At 38.7% G+C, this 15026-nt stretch overlaps 1 protein-coding gene across 2 annotated transcripts in view; it reads right to left on the minus strand.

Moving 5' to 3' along the window:
- Window positions 1–15026, minus strand: part of mmp17a (matrix metallopeptidase 17a) — a 145887-nt gene that overhangs the window by 23295 nt on the left and 107566 nt on the right. For both annotated transcript variants that reach the window (XM_014002421.1, XM_014002420.1), the window contains exon 3: window positions 14710–14845. In XM_014002421.1, coding sequence (XP_013857875.1) covers window positions 14710–14845 — 136 coding nt within the window. The remainder of the gene's footprint in view (window positions 1–14709; window positions 14846–15026) is intronic.

A 15026-nucleotide genomic window follows, 5' to 3' on the forward strand; every position in this document is an offset into this window, starting at 1 on the left:
AGAAGTGTTTTTAATGAAGAAGGAAAATGATGCGGATCTTGATGAAAATGAGGAAGATGAGCAAATATACAGAGAACTGGAAGAAAAGAGATAAAATATGGTTAGCATGAATGCTAATAATAAAGTGCAACAGAAGGAAACATACTCAGATTATAGCGCAATAAAAGCAGCCAATAAAATATAAGATAAACTCAAATACAGGCAAATAACATAATTGTAACACGCACAGAAACTTCCAAGATTGGTGCAGGTTTATCTTCAACCAGATYGCAGCATAACTTAAAGTGTTCAAGTCATCTGTTGAAAATTCCGTTTTTTTTTTTCATATCGCAATTTATATCGCAAGGTTAGAAACAGTTGCATCGTCAATTCTTTAAAATATTGCYCAGCCCTAATATCTGCTACACAGTACAAGAAAATTGCACAATAAAAGTAATACATTTTCCAKAAAATATGACTAAAGTTTGTTTAAATAGTTAATAATCAGTTCAAACCCAATAAATTTTTGCTGTAAGGGTACAACTTTAACTAGAGCACCTATGCTAATACTAGGAAAACACACACACACACACACCCACACACACACACATGCTCACACACACACACACACAGTCATGTTTGCGTCTGCATGTTTATTTACTGAAAGAAAATCAGTCACCTTCAAACCAYATTCTTCCAATAAAACCCTTCAGAGAGCTCGACACCTCGCCAAAATTCCCGGTATCACTTCAKACTRGAGTTGCCGGTGGTTCCGCTGCTAGCAGAATGTCTTAAACACTACTAGTGATGCAAATGAGTTCATTAGTGCAGCTAATTAATGCATTAATTAGCAAACACGTCGGCATCAACATGTRGTCACCAAACAGATGGACGACAGTAGCTTCGATGCAACTCGGGCTTAAAGTGGTAACAAAGTGGCCGCTTGAAAATGAGCTTTTTGTCYTTAATATGCAAATGTATGCAACGAGTTACTTCAAAATTTATTCGGATCATTTGTTTTTGTTGGAAACTCAGAGTATAGAGAGGCTAATTTTTAATTTATTTAATTTTTTTGTCTTTATTTGTTTGCAAAAATGTAACTGCACAGCCCATTCAATTCTACAGTGCTGCCCGAGTGTGTGACCGCCACGGCTAACCACAGTAAGACAAGGTCACTGCAAATGGCTCAGCCTCCGCAGACAATTCACCTGCTGATTAGTCCTAATTCAAACAGACGAGGGTGGGCAATTGTGTATGTCTGTGTATTCGAGAGAGTGTCGGATGGAGAAAGATGGAGAGGCAGAATGCATGGTTTTGTCAGCTGCAAGCACGTTTGTGCATCTAAACGTTGCACGCATAAGTAAGTGTGTGCACGCGTGTGTGTGTGTATATAATTGCAGGTAAGTCTACCAAGGTCACACCATTCCTGCCCTGCATCTCAGATGAACTAAAGAGTCCCTGAACTGCTGCTCCTCATACGCAGAGACAATACGTGCCTTTGAATTAAAATAAGTGTCATCTCTCTGCGGTGCCTCTTTTAAATTTGATTATCCTCACAGATCATGAACCTGCCAGTGTGTCAGTCAAACTCCTTGATTTTAACAACCTTTTTGATTATTTTGTAATCAAGCCACKCGCTGCAGTCTGATCTTTGTTAAACAGGTTGTCATCGTTCAGTCGAAAGCAGTGAAAGATAAGCAATAATTTAGCGTGTTCGTTTACCTTAATGCAGGGCTATTCAACTAGCGGCCCGCGGGCCGGATGACCAAAGTTTGGCCCGCTAATTGGTTCATTCATCTTTTAAGCCCAAACCCCCGGTTTTCTACTTTAATTACTCCAAGTTATTTTACTTAAACATAGACATATTTGGTGTCTACAGAAACTTCAGAATRTTGGCTACAAGCTGGTAAAAACCATTTTAATGAACATCAAAGACAGTTAAAACTACAAGAAGTTGAAGATAAAACTATGAAAGTGAAATAAAATTGGTTTAAAAATTTGGCAAGTCAGATATGTCAAAATATTTTGTGGTACAGTAAATAAGAGACACAATATGTTTCTTTTTTTTGTTTTATCATCACTACATTTATTAAATATGGTTCTGTATGTTTTCATGATTAAATACAGCAAAATAAACAAATTTAAAGGTAACAGATCTTTGTAATACTTAGTTTATTTTCATAACTTTAATTGCTGGATGTTCGGCCCCTGAGCTGTTGGTCTGCATTAACTGTGGCCCCCGGAGCAATTTAGTTGAATAGCCCTGCCTTAATGCCGGTTCGTAACCAATTAAATGATTGAATGTGAAAAGAGTGAGTCATACAGCCAGCAGCGCTGGACTGAACCACGTTTACTGACTGCTCGGTGTATTCAGCACACGAACAAGGAAGTCCTGTTCTTTATAACACTTTCTTCAGAATTTGACCCTGCCTACCAAGTTTGACATCACTGAAGGGGGAAATCCTATCCTCTAGGATCAAATTCTCTTGACATAATTCCTGTTTTGGCTAGTGTTTCTTTACATTCAGTCATTATGTGTTGGATATACTGTATGTTCAGGCATGCAGCTACTTCAAGCATGTACCTTCCGCTCTGAGTAGCCATCTGTGACAGCCACTCAGACCAGTCTGTACATAAAGTCACCAATTTAAGCACAAACATACTGTATTGACACAATGGTTTATAAAACTGTATCATGTTTCACCTAAGAAAAGACTATTAAATGTGTAGTGCCTTTAAAAGTCAGTAGTAAACAACCCCAATAAAGTTTTTCAGCAGTGTATGTATTTTATGATTTAGTTCTTTTGTTTTGAGCTTGTAGGACTAAATCAACATCATGTCATTCTAAAACAAGCTACTGATCACCTCATTTACTTCGGTTTTGCTTTTATTCCTGTTGCAATGGTTGATGTTGGAGATGAACAGGCAACCTTACCCAGATTTATTAGCAGCCACTTTTTGCTTCTAAAGCAACGTTAGTGCTGCTTTTTCTCCTTCAAAATGTTTTACCAAACAACTCAAAACCAGCAAACTGTCAAAACCTCAGCTTTCATAGAGAAGTTCACACATGTAGAGAACAAATTATGCTCACGATTGATTTATTTATTTTTTAAGCAAGTACGCTCATTTATATAAACCAGGTTTGTACATTTATCTAAGGCAGTGGCTCCCATCCCATTTTCCTCAAAGCCCAAGACAAGCGAAGCCGCTACTCTCAGCCCCCCCCCCCACTCCCTTGCTACACCGCACCTCTCCCAAAGACGCTTTGATCTCTTTATCAAAAATAATAAAAGAATAAAGAGAATAGTTGCAAACTTTTATTTGGAATAATTTAATCCTTTCCTTAGGATAATTTAATCCTATACACACTAGCCAAAATGCAGGCAATAAAGAAACTCATCAGCTGACCCACAAGTCTTAGCATGATGAGCACAGACTTGTTTCTGTCATACTCGCTTATCATTTTTGATTCATTTGCTGTTTCAGTCTGAATAACATAGAAAACCAGTTGATTCTCTTTAAAAAGCCTTTATTCTCAGTCTGACTCCTTTCAGCTCCATGGCAGTACACAGCAGCAGTCAGAAGGCCTATGAGTCAAACGCCTTTCGCCTTATCTGAACATAAACAAAACAGAGCCCAGGCTGTCCCAGGCTGACCTAAACAGAGCTGCCAACTCAGTAATTAACAAAAAAACCCTTTTGGAATAATGATGACTCAATCTTTTAACGTATGCATCTGACTGGTCACACCTCTGGAGGTGGGAACTTTACGTCAGACGTTAGAACGCAACAAACTTTGTAATGAAGACAGAAAGGTCTCGTATGGTAAGACACACAAACTCTCAGTCTCTGTTTTCAACCATATTGTTGCAATGATCAGAAAGAATTGAAATACAAGACTGTACCTAACATTTAGTTTAGCAGTTACAAAATTTCCTTCYATATCAAGTGCTTTTGTTCATCTCAGACAAAAAAAATGGCACAACTAAAGACTCATAACAAAGAAAATCTAAGCTAATAAATTTTGCTTCAGTTTACAAATGACTGAAAATACATGAATACAAAACGCTTCCTAAATCAAACATCAAACGAAGCTACTCTCTCGACAGCAGCTTCATCTTAATAAACACACTTCAATTTTTCAAATGCACTTTGTCTTTTCTTTTTTCTTTTTGTCTGATGAAGAAGCTTTCACGCCCAGACAATCCACAGAGGTTTGCTGCTGAATTTATTGAGTCTTTTCCCTGCCACACTTCTTCAGTGCAGCACTTCCATCAAAGCTGCTAGGAGTTTAGGGTAAGAGATCCGTTTTCCGCTTTACAGTCGTTCTCTGCCAAACAACCGCAAGTTATTGGAAATCTGACTGTGCATCTGGCCAAAAACGTTGTACCACGTAATCCTCTGCAAACCCCCTTTTTTATGGGTTTTGGAGCTCTTAATTTTGTTTTTTTTTTCCGCTAATTAAACAAGCACAAAATGTTCATAAAACATAATTATCAGCTTTAGAGGATGTTAAAGAAWGAGTTTCTTTAGTCAAAGTACTGTGTTCAAACTAAGCTGACTGCAACATAACTTTTCTGCAACTTTATATTTAGTATGCAGAAACCACAGTGGTTGACCCGGTTTTTCTACAAAAAATAAAAAAATAAATAAGAGAGAGAAATTAAAGACCATATTCCCGGATACCTCACTCTGTTATTTTAGGTTGTGAGCGATCTTCTTCCTTTTCTCTCCTGCGCCTGGTGTTACGTGACTCGAAGCATGACCTCAGAGCCATGCCAACACTTACTGCAACTGCTGCTAATTAAACCCCACTTCAATTCTCACATCCATCTGTAAAGAATCCTCTCCCACCCCGAGGGGCAGTTACTATCATCCCTTTCTGCTATCTGCTCTAGTTTACCACACGAAGAGAGACGAGGTCAGAGCCGAACGTTTGTGCATCCACACTCGTTAAACTTTAACTTTAGCCGCGAGCGTAACTGTTATCGGCTCACTGGAAAAACAACAACAAACAAAAAGCTAAAACTGTAGTCAAGTTTTAAAGAGCAGTAATAGAAGCACAACAATCAGCTTTAAAGGAAACATCATGCTTTAAATCCTTCTTTTTCACATTTAAATTAGGCCTGTCGCGAAAGTCAATAAATCACTTAATTGCACGATAAATTTTTTTGAGGTCGGTAAAAAAATGACGATAAGTTTCATTTTCCTGCTTGTTTGTTTACTTCGTCTCTCTCCCTCTCTGTGCTCCGCTGCACAGGAGCTCAGCTGACTCCTCCCCTCTTGTTTTCTTAGTGTCAGGAGGAGTGAACTCTCGCTTTAGCATGAGAGCTCGTAGCAATAACAAACTAAAGAAACGTTTCAAAGCAGAACGCGGCTGATGCAGTGTCGGAGCACTAGAGCCTGAAATTCGCTGCGGGGAGAGAGGAGGAGAAGGGGTGGGGGCTGAAACTCCTCCAGACCTGCGACAAACTCGTCAAGACTTTACCTGTAGCTCCCAAAAATGACAGGAAACTTAAACGCACCATCTGTGTTTTAACAAAACACCCAAAAGACCTGTAGCTGTCCCAACAACTCATGAGGAAAACTCTGAACTGTCTGATTTCCTCCCCCGCAGCGCTCTGCTTGTCTCCTCACTGACTGTCCCCTCCTCACACACACACATAGACACGTTTGTTCTTCTATCCTCATGGGGACTTTGCATTGACTTTCATTCATTTACCCGTATTTTCTATTACCATTTGACTCTAAACCTAGCTTACACTTTACATGGGATGTGAACTGGGCTTATGTCCCCATAAGAAACAGTGGGTCCTCACCAGGCTGTGTAGTTTGCTTCATCTCTAAAGAGATGCTGATCTTTAATATTGTTTATTTACTGTCTTAGTTGTGTGTGGTATTTAATTTACATTTTGTTGTTCTTTGTTTTTTTTTATTCAAGTGCATTTTTTGTTAGAGACTCAGAGTCCACTTTGTTAAACATTCTTTTAAAAATTAAAGTTTATTGATTTATTACACTTACATATTACACTTTTATAATTATTAGTTGTAAAATGGTCACCAGGCAATATTATTGCTTATCGCAATTATTGTTGAGACAATTAATCACCCAGCAAAATTTGTTATCGTGACAGGCCCAATTTAAATCATTCAGTTGGTCTATAGAAAGTGGAACTGCAATGCTTTGGTCTGAATTCCTCCTTATTGTAACTCCACAAGCCCCTCTTTCTTCCCTTTTCTGAGGTGCGTCTCAGATCAATTCTTTTTGAGGCTGTCTCTTTAAAACTAAACGAGGCGCTTCCCACCATGCCCCCCTACAGCTTCCAGACCGGTCCATTCTAGTTTGATAGAGGGATTTGTAACTATAAAGCAACGCATTTATTTACAAAATAGATGCTGCATAGTAGTAGCATATATTACCCCTGCATGTACGCAAAGCACCAAGCACCAAGGCACTCAGAACTCACCAGAATAGATTTATTGTTTTAGGCGGGGGTCTGGGGGGCTCACTGGATCATCAGAGCTAAACAACAAAAACAAACCTGAAGCTCCTATTTTGAATAGTTTTTGAGTTATAAGCATTTTTGGGTACCACTTTATAATAAGGCTCCTCTTATGGATGGCTTATAAAGAGTTTGTAAACCCTTTTTAATCATTCATAAATGTTTATTATGAAAAGCCATAAWTAAAAGCCATATATAAGGGGAGCCTTTTTGTAAAGAGGTACCCTCTTTTGTATTTCCAGACACCCCCTGTTTAGATGGAGTCCCCTCCTCAAATTTGGGGTCTACCGTACAACTGGTGCAGTGTAGGTCGGACACATCTACATTACTGCCAAATTTCACGTTGACCCGCTTTTGCATGGTCATAATTAAATAAAATATATCAACAAGGGAAGACTTATCTATCCAGCCTCACAAGTTGGAGCCAGAGTCTGACCCAGAGGCCAGAGGAGAATGAAGACCACCAAATTGTAGTTGGTTAGTCCAGAGCTTATTTGTCTGTTCTGTTACAAATTCCGTGACATAATAGTTCAGAAAACGTCATAGAAAATAGAGAAAACTGAATGTGTTGAAAAATATGACCAAAAGAAACTAAATTCAACTTTCTTGCTCTTCTAAAGACTCCAAATACACAACAAAACATATTTTAACGACTAAAAAGCCGATTTTGTGRGATATGTCCTCTTTAAAGAGTAAGCCTTATGTGGATTAGATAGATGGTTTTGTGAATGCTGCATAAATGTCTACATTCTTGAATTTAAAAAAAATGTGACTGCTGGAAATGGGCACCAGTGACCCACGCGACCCTGAAAAGGAAGAAGCGTGTACAGAAAATGGATGGATGGATGGATGGATTTATCATGATTTGGGAGTGGTAATGGACTGATAAGCACATGAGCAAGCACGGTTTGTTTGACAAAAAGATTCTTGGCTGCAGCGTACAGCGGGGGGCGTCAGCAGCTCAGTGGCTGGAGAGCTGTTCAGCAGCAACAGGGCTTCGGGAGTGCGCATCATTGACTTACAAATAAATATCTGAGAACTAAGTGTGCTGTCAAACGCTTCTACATCAATCAAATTTAATACCTTCATAAAGAACTGCTTACACCGAAGAACACCCTGATGCCACTGAGCTGGCAGGCCCGGACACACGGAGGGTCTTTTGCTGTGAAGCTAACAGAGGACAAAAAAGGAGGAAATATGATGAAGAGGAACGGGGGTGTTGTTGGCCGATGGGACTGAGGAATGACAAATTGAAAAAAAAAAAGGATAAAATATATGTCAGTGTCACAATTATGTGTGCTTGTTTGTCATTCAAGTGATCACTGGATGGACACCTAACTGACTAAACATTGAAGTCAAAACAATTCATTTATGGCAAATTGTTCTTCAGTGAATTAACAGTTGAACCTTTCTCATTTGGGGSAGAGTTATGTTATGTGCATTACTGATACGATGTAAAAGCTGCAAAAGAAAATTCATGATGATCAACTGAGTTATTATAGTGTTTATTTWTTAACTGTCAGAAGAGGAGCAGCATAAAACATAAAACTTGAGATCCTGCCTCATAAAAAACGTGGAAGATTAAATTTGAGGCTACCTGGTCTGATTAAAAATGAATCATGATGCACGCGGAATTTATAAATAAAAAWAATCGACTCAAAATATTGATGGAGTTTCATGTTAAATCCCAATTCAAAGAGAATAAATTGACAGAAAAGGCAAGTATTTTTAACTTGAGGCTGGGAAAGTTGTTTTTCGATCAGAAACACAACTGAAAAGTTGCTGGTGGAGCTAAAAACCTGGTTTTATGTTTTTCTTTTCTCTAAAGCTGCATCACATTCTTTTTAAGTTATTTTGCCTGTAGATCCTAGAAACCAACATGTAGGGTTATCAATGTCTTCCAACAGCTTTTTATTTCTTGCTAAAAATGTGCAAACTCAATAAATTATTTTGCGTCCACTGCCTAAAAATTCAGAATCCCGACAGAGGAGTTTTCGGACCTTTCTGCCAATCATTCCTCACAGTGTTCAGTGGTTTGATTTGGGGGAAGGATTTCATATTTCATCTTTATATCCCTCCTTTTTGTGCTCGCTGCACAAGTCTTCTCCTCCCTACGCGAAGCAATGTGCTAACAGAGTCACAACTTTTCTTCGTTGCTGCCAATTTAGCATGTGTGTAGGCATGTGTCGCCAGCATTGTGGACATGTCAGAGTTCTGTCAGTTTAAGGAGACAACCACTGCCAAAACATAACATCCTACTCCAGTTTAAAGCTTGGGTTGCATTTGAATCTAACAATATTCTTAACTAGAGAGTTAGCATTTTCTACAAAAACGCAATGTGAATATTTAATGCTCAAAGATTTTGCAGAAAAAAAAGAAAAAAATAGCACAAAAAGTAGTTGAAAAAGCTGAATCTTGCACAAAGAAACAGAAAGAGCATGTTTGCTGAATTAAGCATTAAGTAGCTGACATTATTGCAAAAGCTGAGTTTAGCTGAAAAAAAAGATCAAATTAGCTGAAAAAGTCTAAAAAGTAGCTTACATTGCAGAAAACAGCTGAAAGAAGCATAAAAAGTATAAATGAACAGACAAATAGCTGAAAAGAGCAGACAGATAGGCGAAAAAGCAGAAAAAAATAAAATCAGCAAAAAATTTAGTACAAAGAAGTTAAAAAAAACAAAACCAGAACAAAAGTACAGGAAAAATTTAACTGGTTTGAAGGATGTTGAAGAGAGCTTGTGAGAATAAAAATGGCAGAAAAGGCTACAGATCTCAAAAAGGCTAAATTGTTGTAAAAAACAAAAAGTCATAGCCTGAATGTTCTAAAGGAGCTGACATTTTTGACACACGAATCGATGAAATGGCACAAAATTATATATGCAGAAAAACATACAGAAGAAAAATAAATCATTTCAGTAGTGAGAATGCTTTACAGCCTTCACACAATACACAAAAATTCAATTATTTCATTTCTTCTAAAAACGTTTATTACTATATGTTTTCTAATCAGTGTTAGAAATCTCAGGTATGAGAAACACACACAAAATAAATTAAAATCAATCAGTTTAACAATGTTTTGTAGTTATTCTGTTCAATGTAATTATTAGGGAAAAAAATAGATGGGCTTTTTTATTTAATCACTAAAAAGTTCTGACCTGAATCATTGTATTTTAATCTCCTTTTTCCATCCAAATCTCTGTAACTGGGGCTTTAAATCTTCTATACGTTACTCTAAATGATTATAAGAAAAACAAAATAAATGTACCATCTGTTTCTTGTCAGGAGCTCCAGATTGATTTGATTTTGTTTGTTTTTAAGAAAATATTGTTACTCTGGTATACGAGTAGAGAAGCAGCTTTCACTCTACTGATAAGAAAAAGACTTATTTTGAAAACCCAAGCTGGGGTTTGTGCAGGTCAGGAGATTGACAGAATCAGTGAATGAGTCACAAAAAGCTAAACATTGCTGTTTGTCAGCATCAGAACCTCACAGCGGTGTGCATACCGGTCCCCTTCAGCAGATGTTGACTTCATCGCTTTGCTACATCACGCAGCYTTGGATGGCGGCCACCTCTTTTTCCAGGTCAGCTGAAACCAAACGGGGGCGCCTCACGCAATCACATCCCGACACCCTCAAAAACGGTTTGAACCTCTGACAGAGCCTGCTGTGATGTGGGGGGATTATTTCAACAAGGCCGTGCCACAGGGATTGAGTCTCCAGGTAATTTGTTTTCAGTAAGCCCAGACTCTCCTGCCCCCGGTGACAGGTGATTCATCCCAGTGAACTCATCACTCTCGCCGTCTGAGCAGCTGCTGAAACTGCTTACTCTGCTCGGCACATTCTGGCTGGATGAGCCAGACGTGAGGCAGATACCTGGAAATCAGGCCTGGATGATTCTCCTTAATTTACGTCCGATGCCAGTGTTCAGGAGCTTTATGGTGGCCAAGTAGAGAGTTGGCTGCAGAGGAGATGCAGCTTTACTTATCAAACAAACCATTTATGTTGGTATTTTACTAGAAAATATTCACTTTTACTTTGAGCAAAGATAAACTACTGTATAATCATACATACAGTATTTTAAAACAAATTTATAGTTGACCAACCAATTTTTGGAAGAAAAAAAAACAACGGATTCAAAACTATAAACAATAATGTCCTGATGCATCTCAGTAATCCATTAGACTGTTCAAAATYATGGGCCAGCACAGAAGAACAACATCATCAGGCCAGTACAGTATGAGTTTATAATTCTACCCACTTGTTTGAATGTATAAATATTATTCACTATTGTTCTTCTTTTGTTTGATTTTTGTTTTAAATGTATTTTCTTTTGTATATAACTTTGTATATTTCTTTTATGACAATACGTTCAATAAAGTAAAAAAACAGGACCCTGCAGTTTACACTCATCTACAGGCCAGCGGTCACTTTTTCAGTGATGAAGATGTTCTCATCCTTGATAGAGAGGAACGTTGGTTTGAGAGAGGATTAAAGGAAGAGGTTTTTGTGAAGAAAAAACGTCCACCATTAAACAGAGGTGGAGGCCTTGGTGTCCAGTTGTCCTCCTCCTACAATACTGTTATTGCAAGTATGCCCACTGTGGGGCAAATTCAGGGCCCCAGTGATAGTCAAGTGATGGGGCTCATGACCGTATATGAACAATAGAGCTAATCAAGCCTATTGTTAGGCGATGGCCCTCTTTTGAATGTGACCAACCTGTTTGTCCACCATGTGGAGGCAGTGCTTATAAGGCTGAGTTCACCTGAAACTCCTCAGACTGAAGAAGTCTCTTGGAGGACAGACGTAACTTTTCATTAAAGAACCCATCCAGAGGACCTACTTATTTTTTTCTTTTTGATATAAATGTGTTTAAGCCAAATAGGGGTCTCTGCAGTACATTGGGGCAGTGTCTTGTCTGTGTGGGCGGAGTTTGTCCTAACTGTGATTGGTGGAGTTCTTCAATGTGGGCAGAGTTTGTCCTAACCGCCATTGGTCAGACTGACTTGTCTTGTGGGGCAAGTTAAAAGTAGTAAAATAACTGTGAACATGTAAACGTAATTTATTTACTATAATGTCGGGCTACTAGCGTCTCAAGCTATGACTAATATTCATATTTTAAAAAGCGATCTTTTTCCKGGCACGTAGCTGAATTTCCAGTACAGTTTCTAAAGTACCAAATGTTACAGGAACAGCTAATCAGGAAAAAAGTCTGAGTACAGTATGTAGTTATAACATTGAAATGTGTTTTTATGAAGTTTTTGAGGTTAAAACTTTTGTACGTGCACAGAATATAACTTGTCCTCTGACCTTGTGATCTCCCTCATCGTTTCAGGCTCTACTTTACTTTTGCTTTTACCCAGAACAGCCTGCAGCTCCAACAGCCCCCCAGTCAGCTGAAGGTTCCTGTTCATCGACCTGTTTCTTCAATCCTCCAGCGCCCCGATGTCCTGCTTTCCCTCTGCTTGGTTTTGGTTTCCTTCTGTCCTACCTTAGATCTACTACTGTCCTCATCTCATCTCATCTCTCCTTGGCTGGTTGCATCAACCCAGGCCAGTCTGGCTGAAATAAAGCTTATAACAGTCAGGCCTAATCATCTGRGCTTTTGGGTATTATGCTGCTGTATTGCTACTGCTGCAGTTTTATTATGCTCTATAACTCTATAACTTTTATTTCCATTATGTGAGGTCTAAATATGTGCATGCATTATTTTTAAAAAGTGCACACAGATTAATTGAAGTGTGAAGGCTTGGAAATTTTATTGGTAGCTGCAGCTTGCAGAAGATTGGCTCCAGGCCGATGAGCCACAATATAACAAGCTAATGTAGCATTGCCGTGCTGCAGGGGAAGCACTTATCTGCGTCCTCCAACCACACACACCTTTGGTAGGTTATCTCGGCTCTTTTTAGATAGATTTGTCCCTGTTAGTATGGCATTTGACGCACCCTGAAGCTCTGACTATTACATTTATCACGGCGTCAGTCTCTCTTTGACTGTTAATTATGTGGTCACCCTCCACATCTGGTACCTGTTTTTGCCGTTAAAACAAAAATCTAATTATTTAGATTTGTTTTGACATTTTACAGTAAATCCATTTCTGTCATCTCTGCTTTCGGGATTGTGTAAAAATTTCACACCACCTTAACTCCTTCATTAGTGTCATTATGTTAACCATTTTCATTACCAACAAAAACCTCATATTAATGAATCTTTAACTGGTAAATATCTTAGAGCATAAACTTTGTCTTCAAAAATACCACCTGAGCATCAGATCTTAAACTTGTAGCTGCCAGAGAAGCCCCATCTCCTCTACAAAGACTGTGTGTGGGTGTTTTTTTGTATTCTCGTTCCTCTCTGTGGATGTGCACAAGCGCAGCTACAGTTTCGTGGGGGGTTTCTTTCCCCTCAAATGTTTACATTTGCTTCCGAGAGCCTATATGTTTCTGTCTCCTGCACTGATTTGTGCTGCAAGGATAGACACAGATTAAACAAACTGGCAGAAACACCACTTCACAGCTGATCATCTCCCTCCTAAAACACCCCCTGACACGGTTTATGGTAATCGGCTCGTACGTCACCATTCTGTAGACCTCACCGTGTCTCACTATTAACACCTGAGTGCATTTATGTCCCATTTAAGAACAAATTTGCATACACAACCAACTGCATCTTGAGTTTATTGCTCAATAATTTTCAAACGCACCAAAGATATGTTGGCATCTACTGGGGGGGAACACTAGAGAAATAATTTAACCAGCCATAAAACACCCAACGTCTTCAGTTGTGCTCAAACAGAACAAACCCAGACTTCACATAGACTTCAGGTATTTTCTTCTTTTCCCACTGATTTCTCGAATGATAGTTTATATWTTTTTTTTATTTTTTTGCTGTGTTTATGTTAATTGTAACCAGCAGGCCATTTTCACACCAGACTCTCATCAATTATTCACAAAACCAAAAGGTGTCCATTGTCACCACAATGATCTAATCTATCATGAATTATAAAGAAGGAGTGAAAAAAGTAATTGCTCTACTCTCATTAAAACCTGMTTTCAATAATTGCACAGATGATGCACTGATTTATGTAATCATCTGCTGATTATTTTCTTCTTTTTATAGTGTAAAATAAATTAATTATATATTTTTTTATATTCTGGAACCTTGTGAGAAAAACTGGATACATTTTACCCAAAGTTAGTGATTTTTTTTCTTCCTGTAGCAAGCATGTTGTTTTTCCACTGTATTGGTTTACCTTCTCTGTACTGAACAGTCCCGTTTCTTTCAAAAAGAGTGTTCCTAATGTTTTAAACAGCTAGCTCAGACCTGCTTAAATGGAGTTCTGTGGAAAGGTCATGAGCAAATTCATGTTTTACCTGCAGCAAACAGCTCTTTGAATGACCCAAGTTTGAAAAAAATAGAGTTTAATTTTGATGAAATGGATGATGGGGCCATGGTCAAAGTGGATTGCCAAAGTCCTAAAACAACTTCAATGTGAAAAATACCAAGGCAGTTTATGTAAATGCTATTTTATTGTTTTATTTGATTGTATGAACAGATAAAACACAACTGTTTTAATAACGACCCAGCATTCTATTAGGGATGACAGAAGCCGTGTCTCAATTTAGGGGCTGCAGCCTACAACCATGGCCCATGTAGGCCACAGCCTATGTAGGCTACATAAAACGAGAGTCTAGCCTTCGTATGTTTGCTGCTTGGGGTATATGTTGGTGATCACTCTTAGCTACAACCACATAATCTTGACCTCATTATTTGTCATTTTGTGTAAATTATAGACATTTTTGTGCTGTGGCAGCCATTTTGATTTGGCTTGTCTCCAAATGTCACTCGGTAGTAGATGCACATCTATTGGTAGTTTCATTCAAATCTGTCCACTGGTTCATTCAGCAACAGGCGATCATTGCGACTGAAAATAGTTCTGGAGCAGCAGGGTTATTTACCTGCAGAACTCATGTTTATGTTTGCAAATGCCCAAATGAGGCTACTTGTGCTTTCCAGGATGGAAATGAGCATGAACACGAGTGACTCATAGCCTGTTATTTGGTTGCCCTGCATCAGCAAGATGCTTCTCGCTGCCAACACTAGGAACAAGCGATCAAGATAAGAGCTAACTCCAGCCGTAGTCCCAGCAGAATTCACAGTGCCTGCAGATTTTAGATACTGGCATATTTCTATTTTTAGGCACTTTGTTTAGCACATCCTAATTTGTCTTACCTCCAGGAGAGATGCCTCTTATTCCATTTGTTTGGCGGGTTCAGGCTTCGTTTCCTGCGCCCCATCGTCACATCGGCGTCGGAGACATCTGGCAGAGAGCATCTGGGTGTTTTCATTAGAACGAGCGTGGCTTGGTCTGAAGGACGGCGAAGGTGAGGAGAGATAATTATGATGCAAGTTAATAAAAGGAAACAGCCGTAATTACAACTATAATTTCTTTTATACAACAAGAAAATTAGCTAACAAACAAACACATTAAAAAACCGACATCTGGGCATCTACGGTTCCTCAAAACATTCTATTTGCATTCAGGAGGT

This window comes from Austrofundulus limnaeus, unplaced genomic scaffold (genome assembly GCF_001266775.1).
Source record: "Austrofundulus limnaeus strain Quisiro unplaced genomic scaffold, Austrofundulus_limnaeus-1.0 Scaffold13, whole genome shotgun sequence".
Classification (NCBI taxonomy): Eukaryota; Metazoa; Chordata; class Actinopteri; order Cyprinodontiformes; family Rivulidae; genus Austrofundulus; species Austrofundulus limnaeus.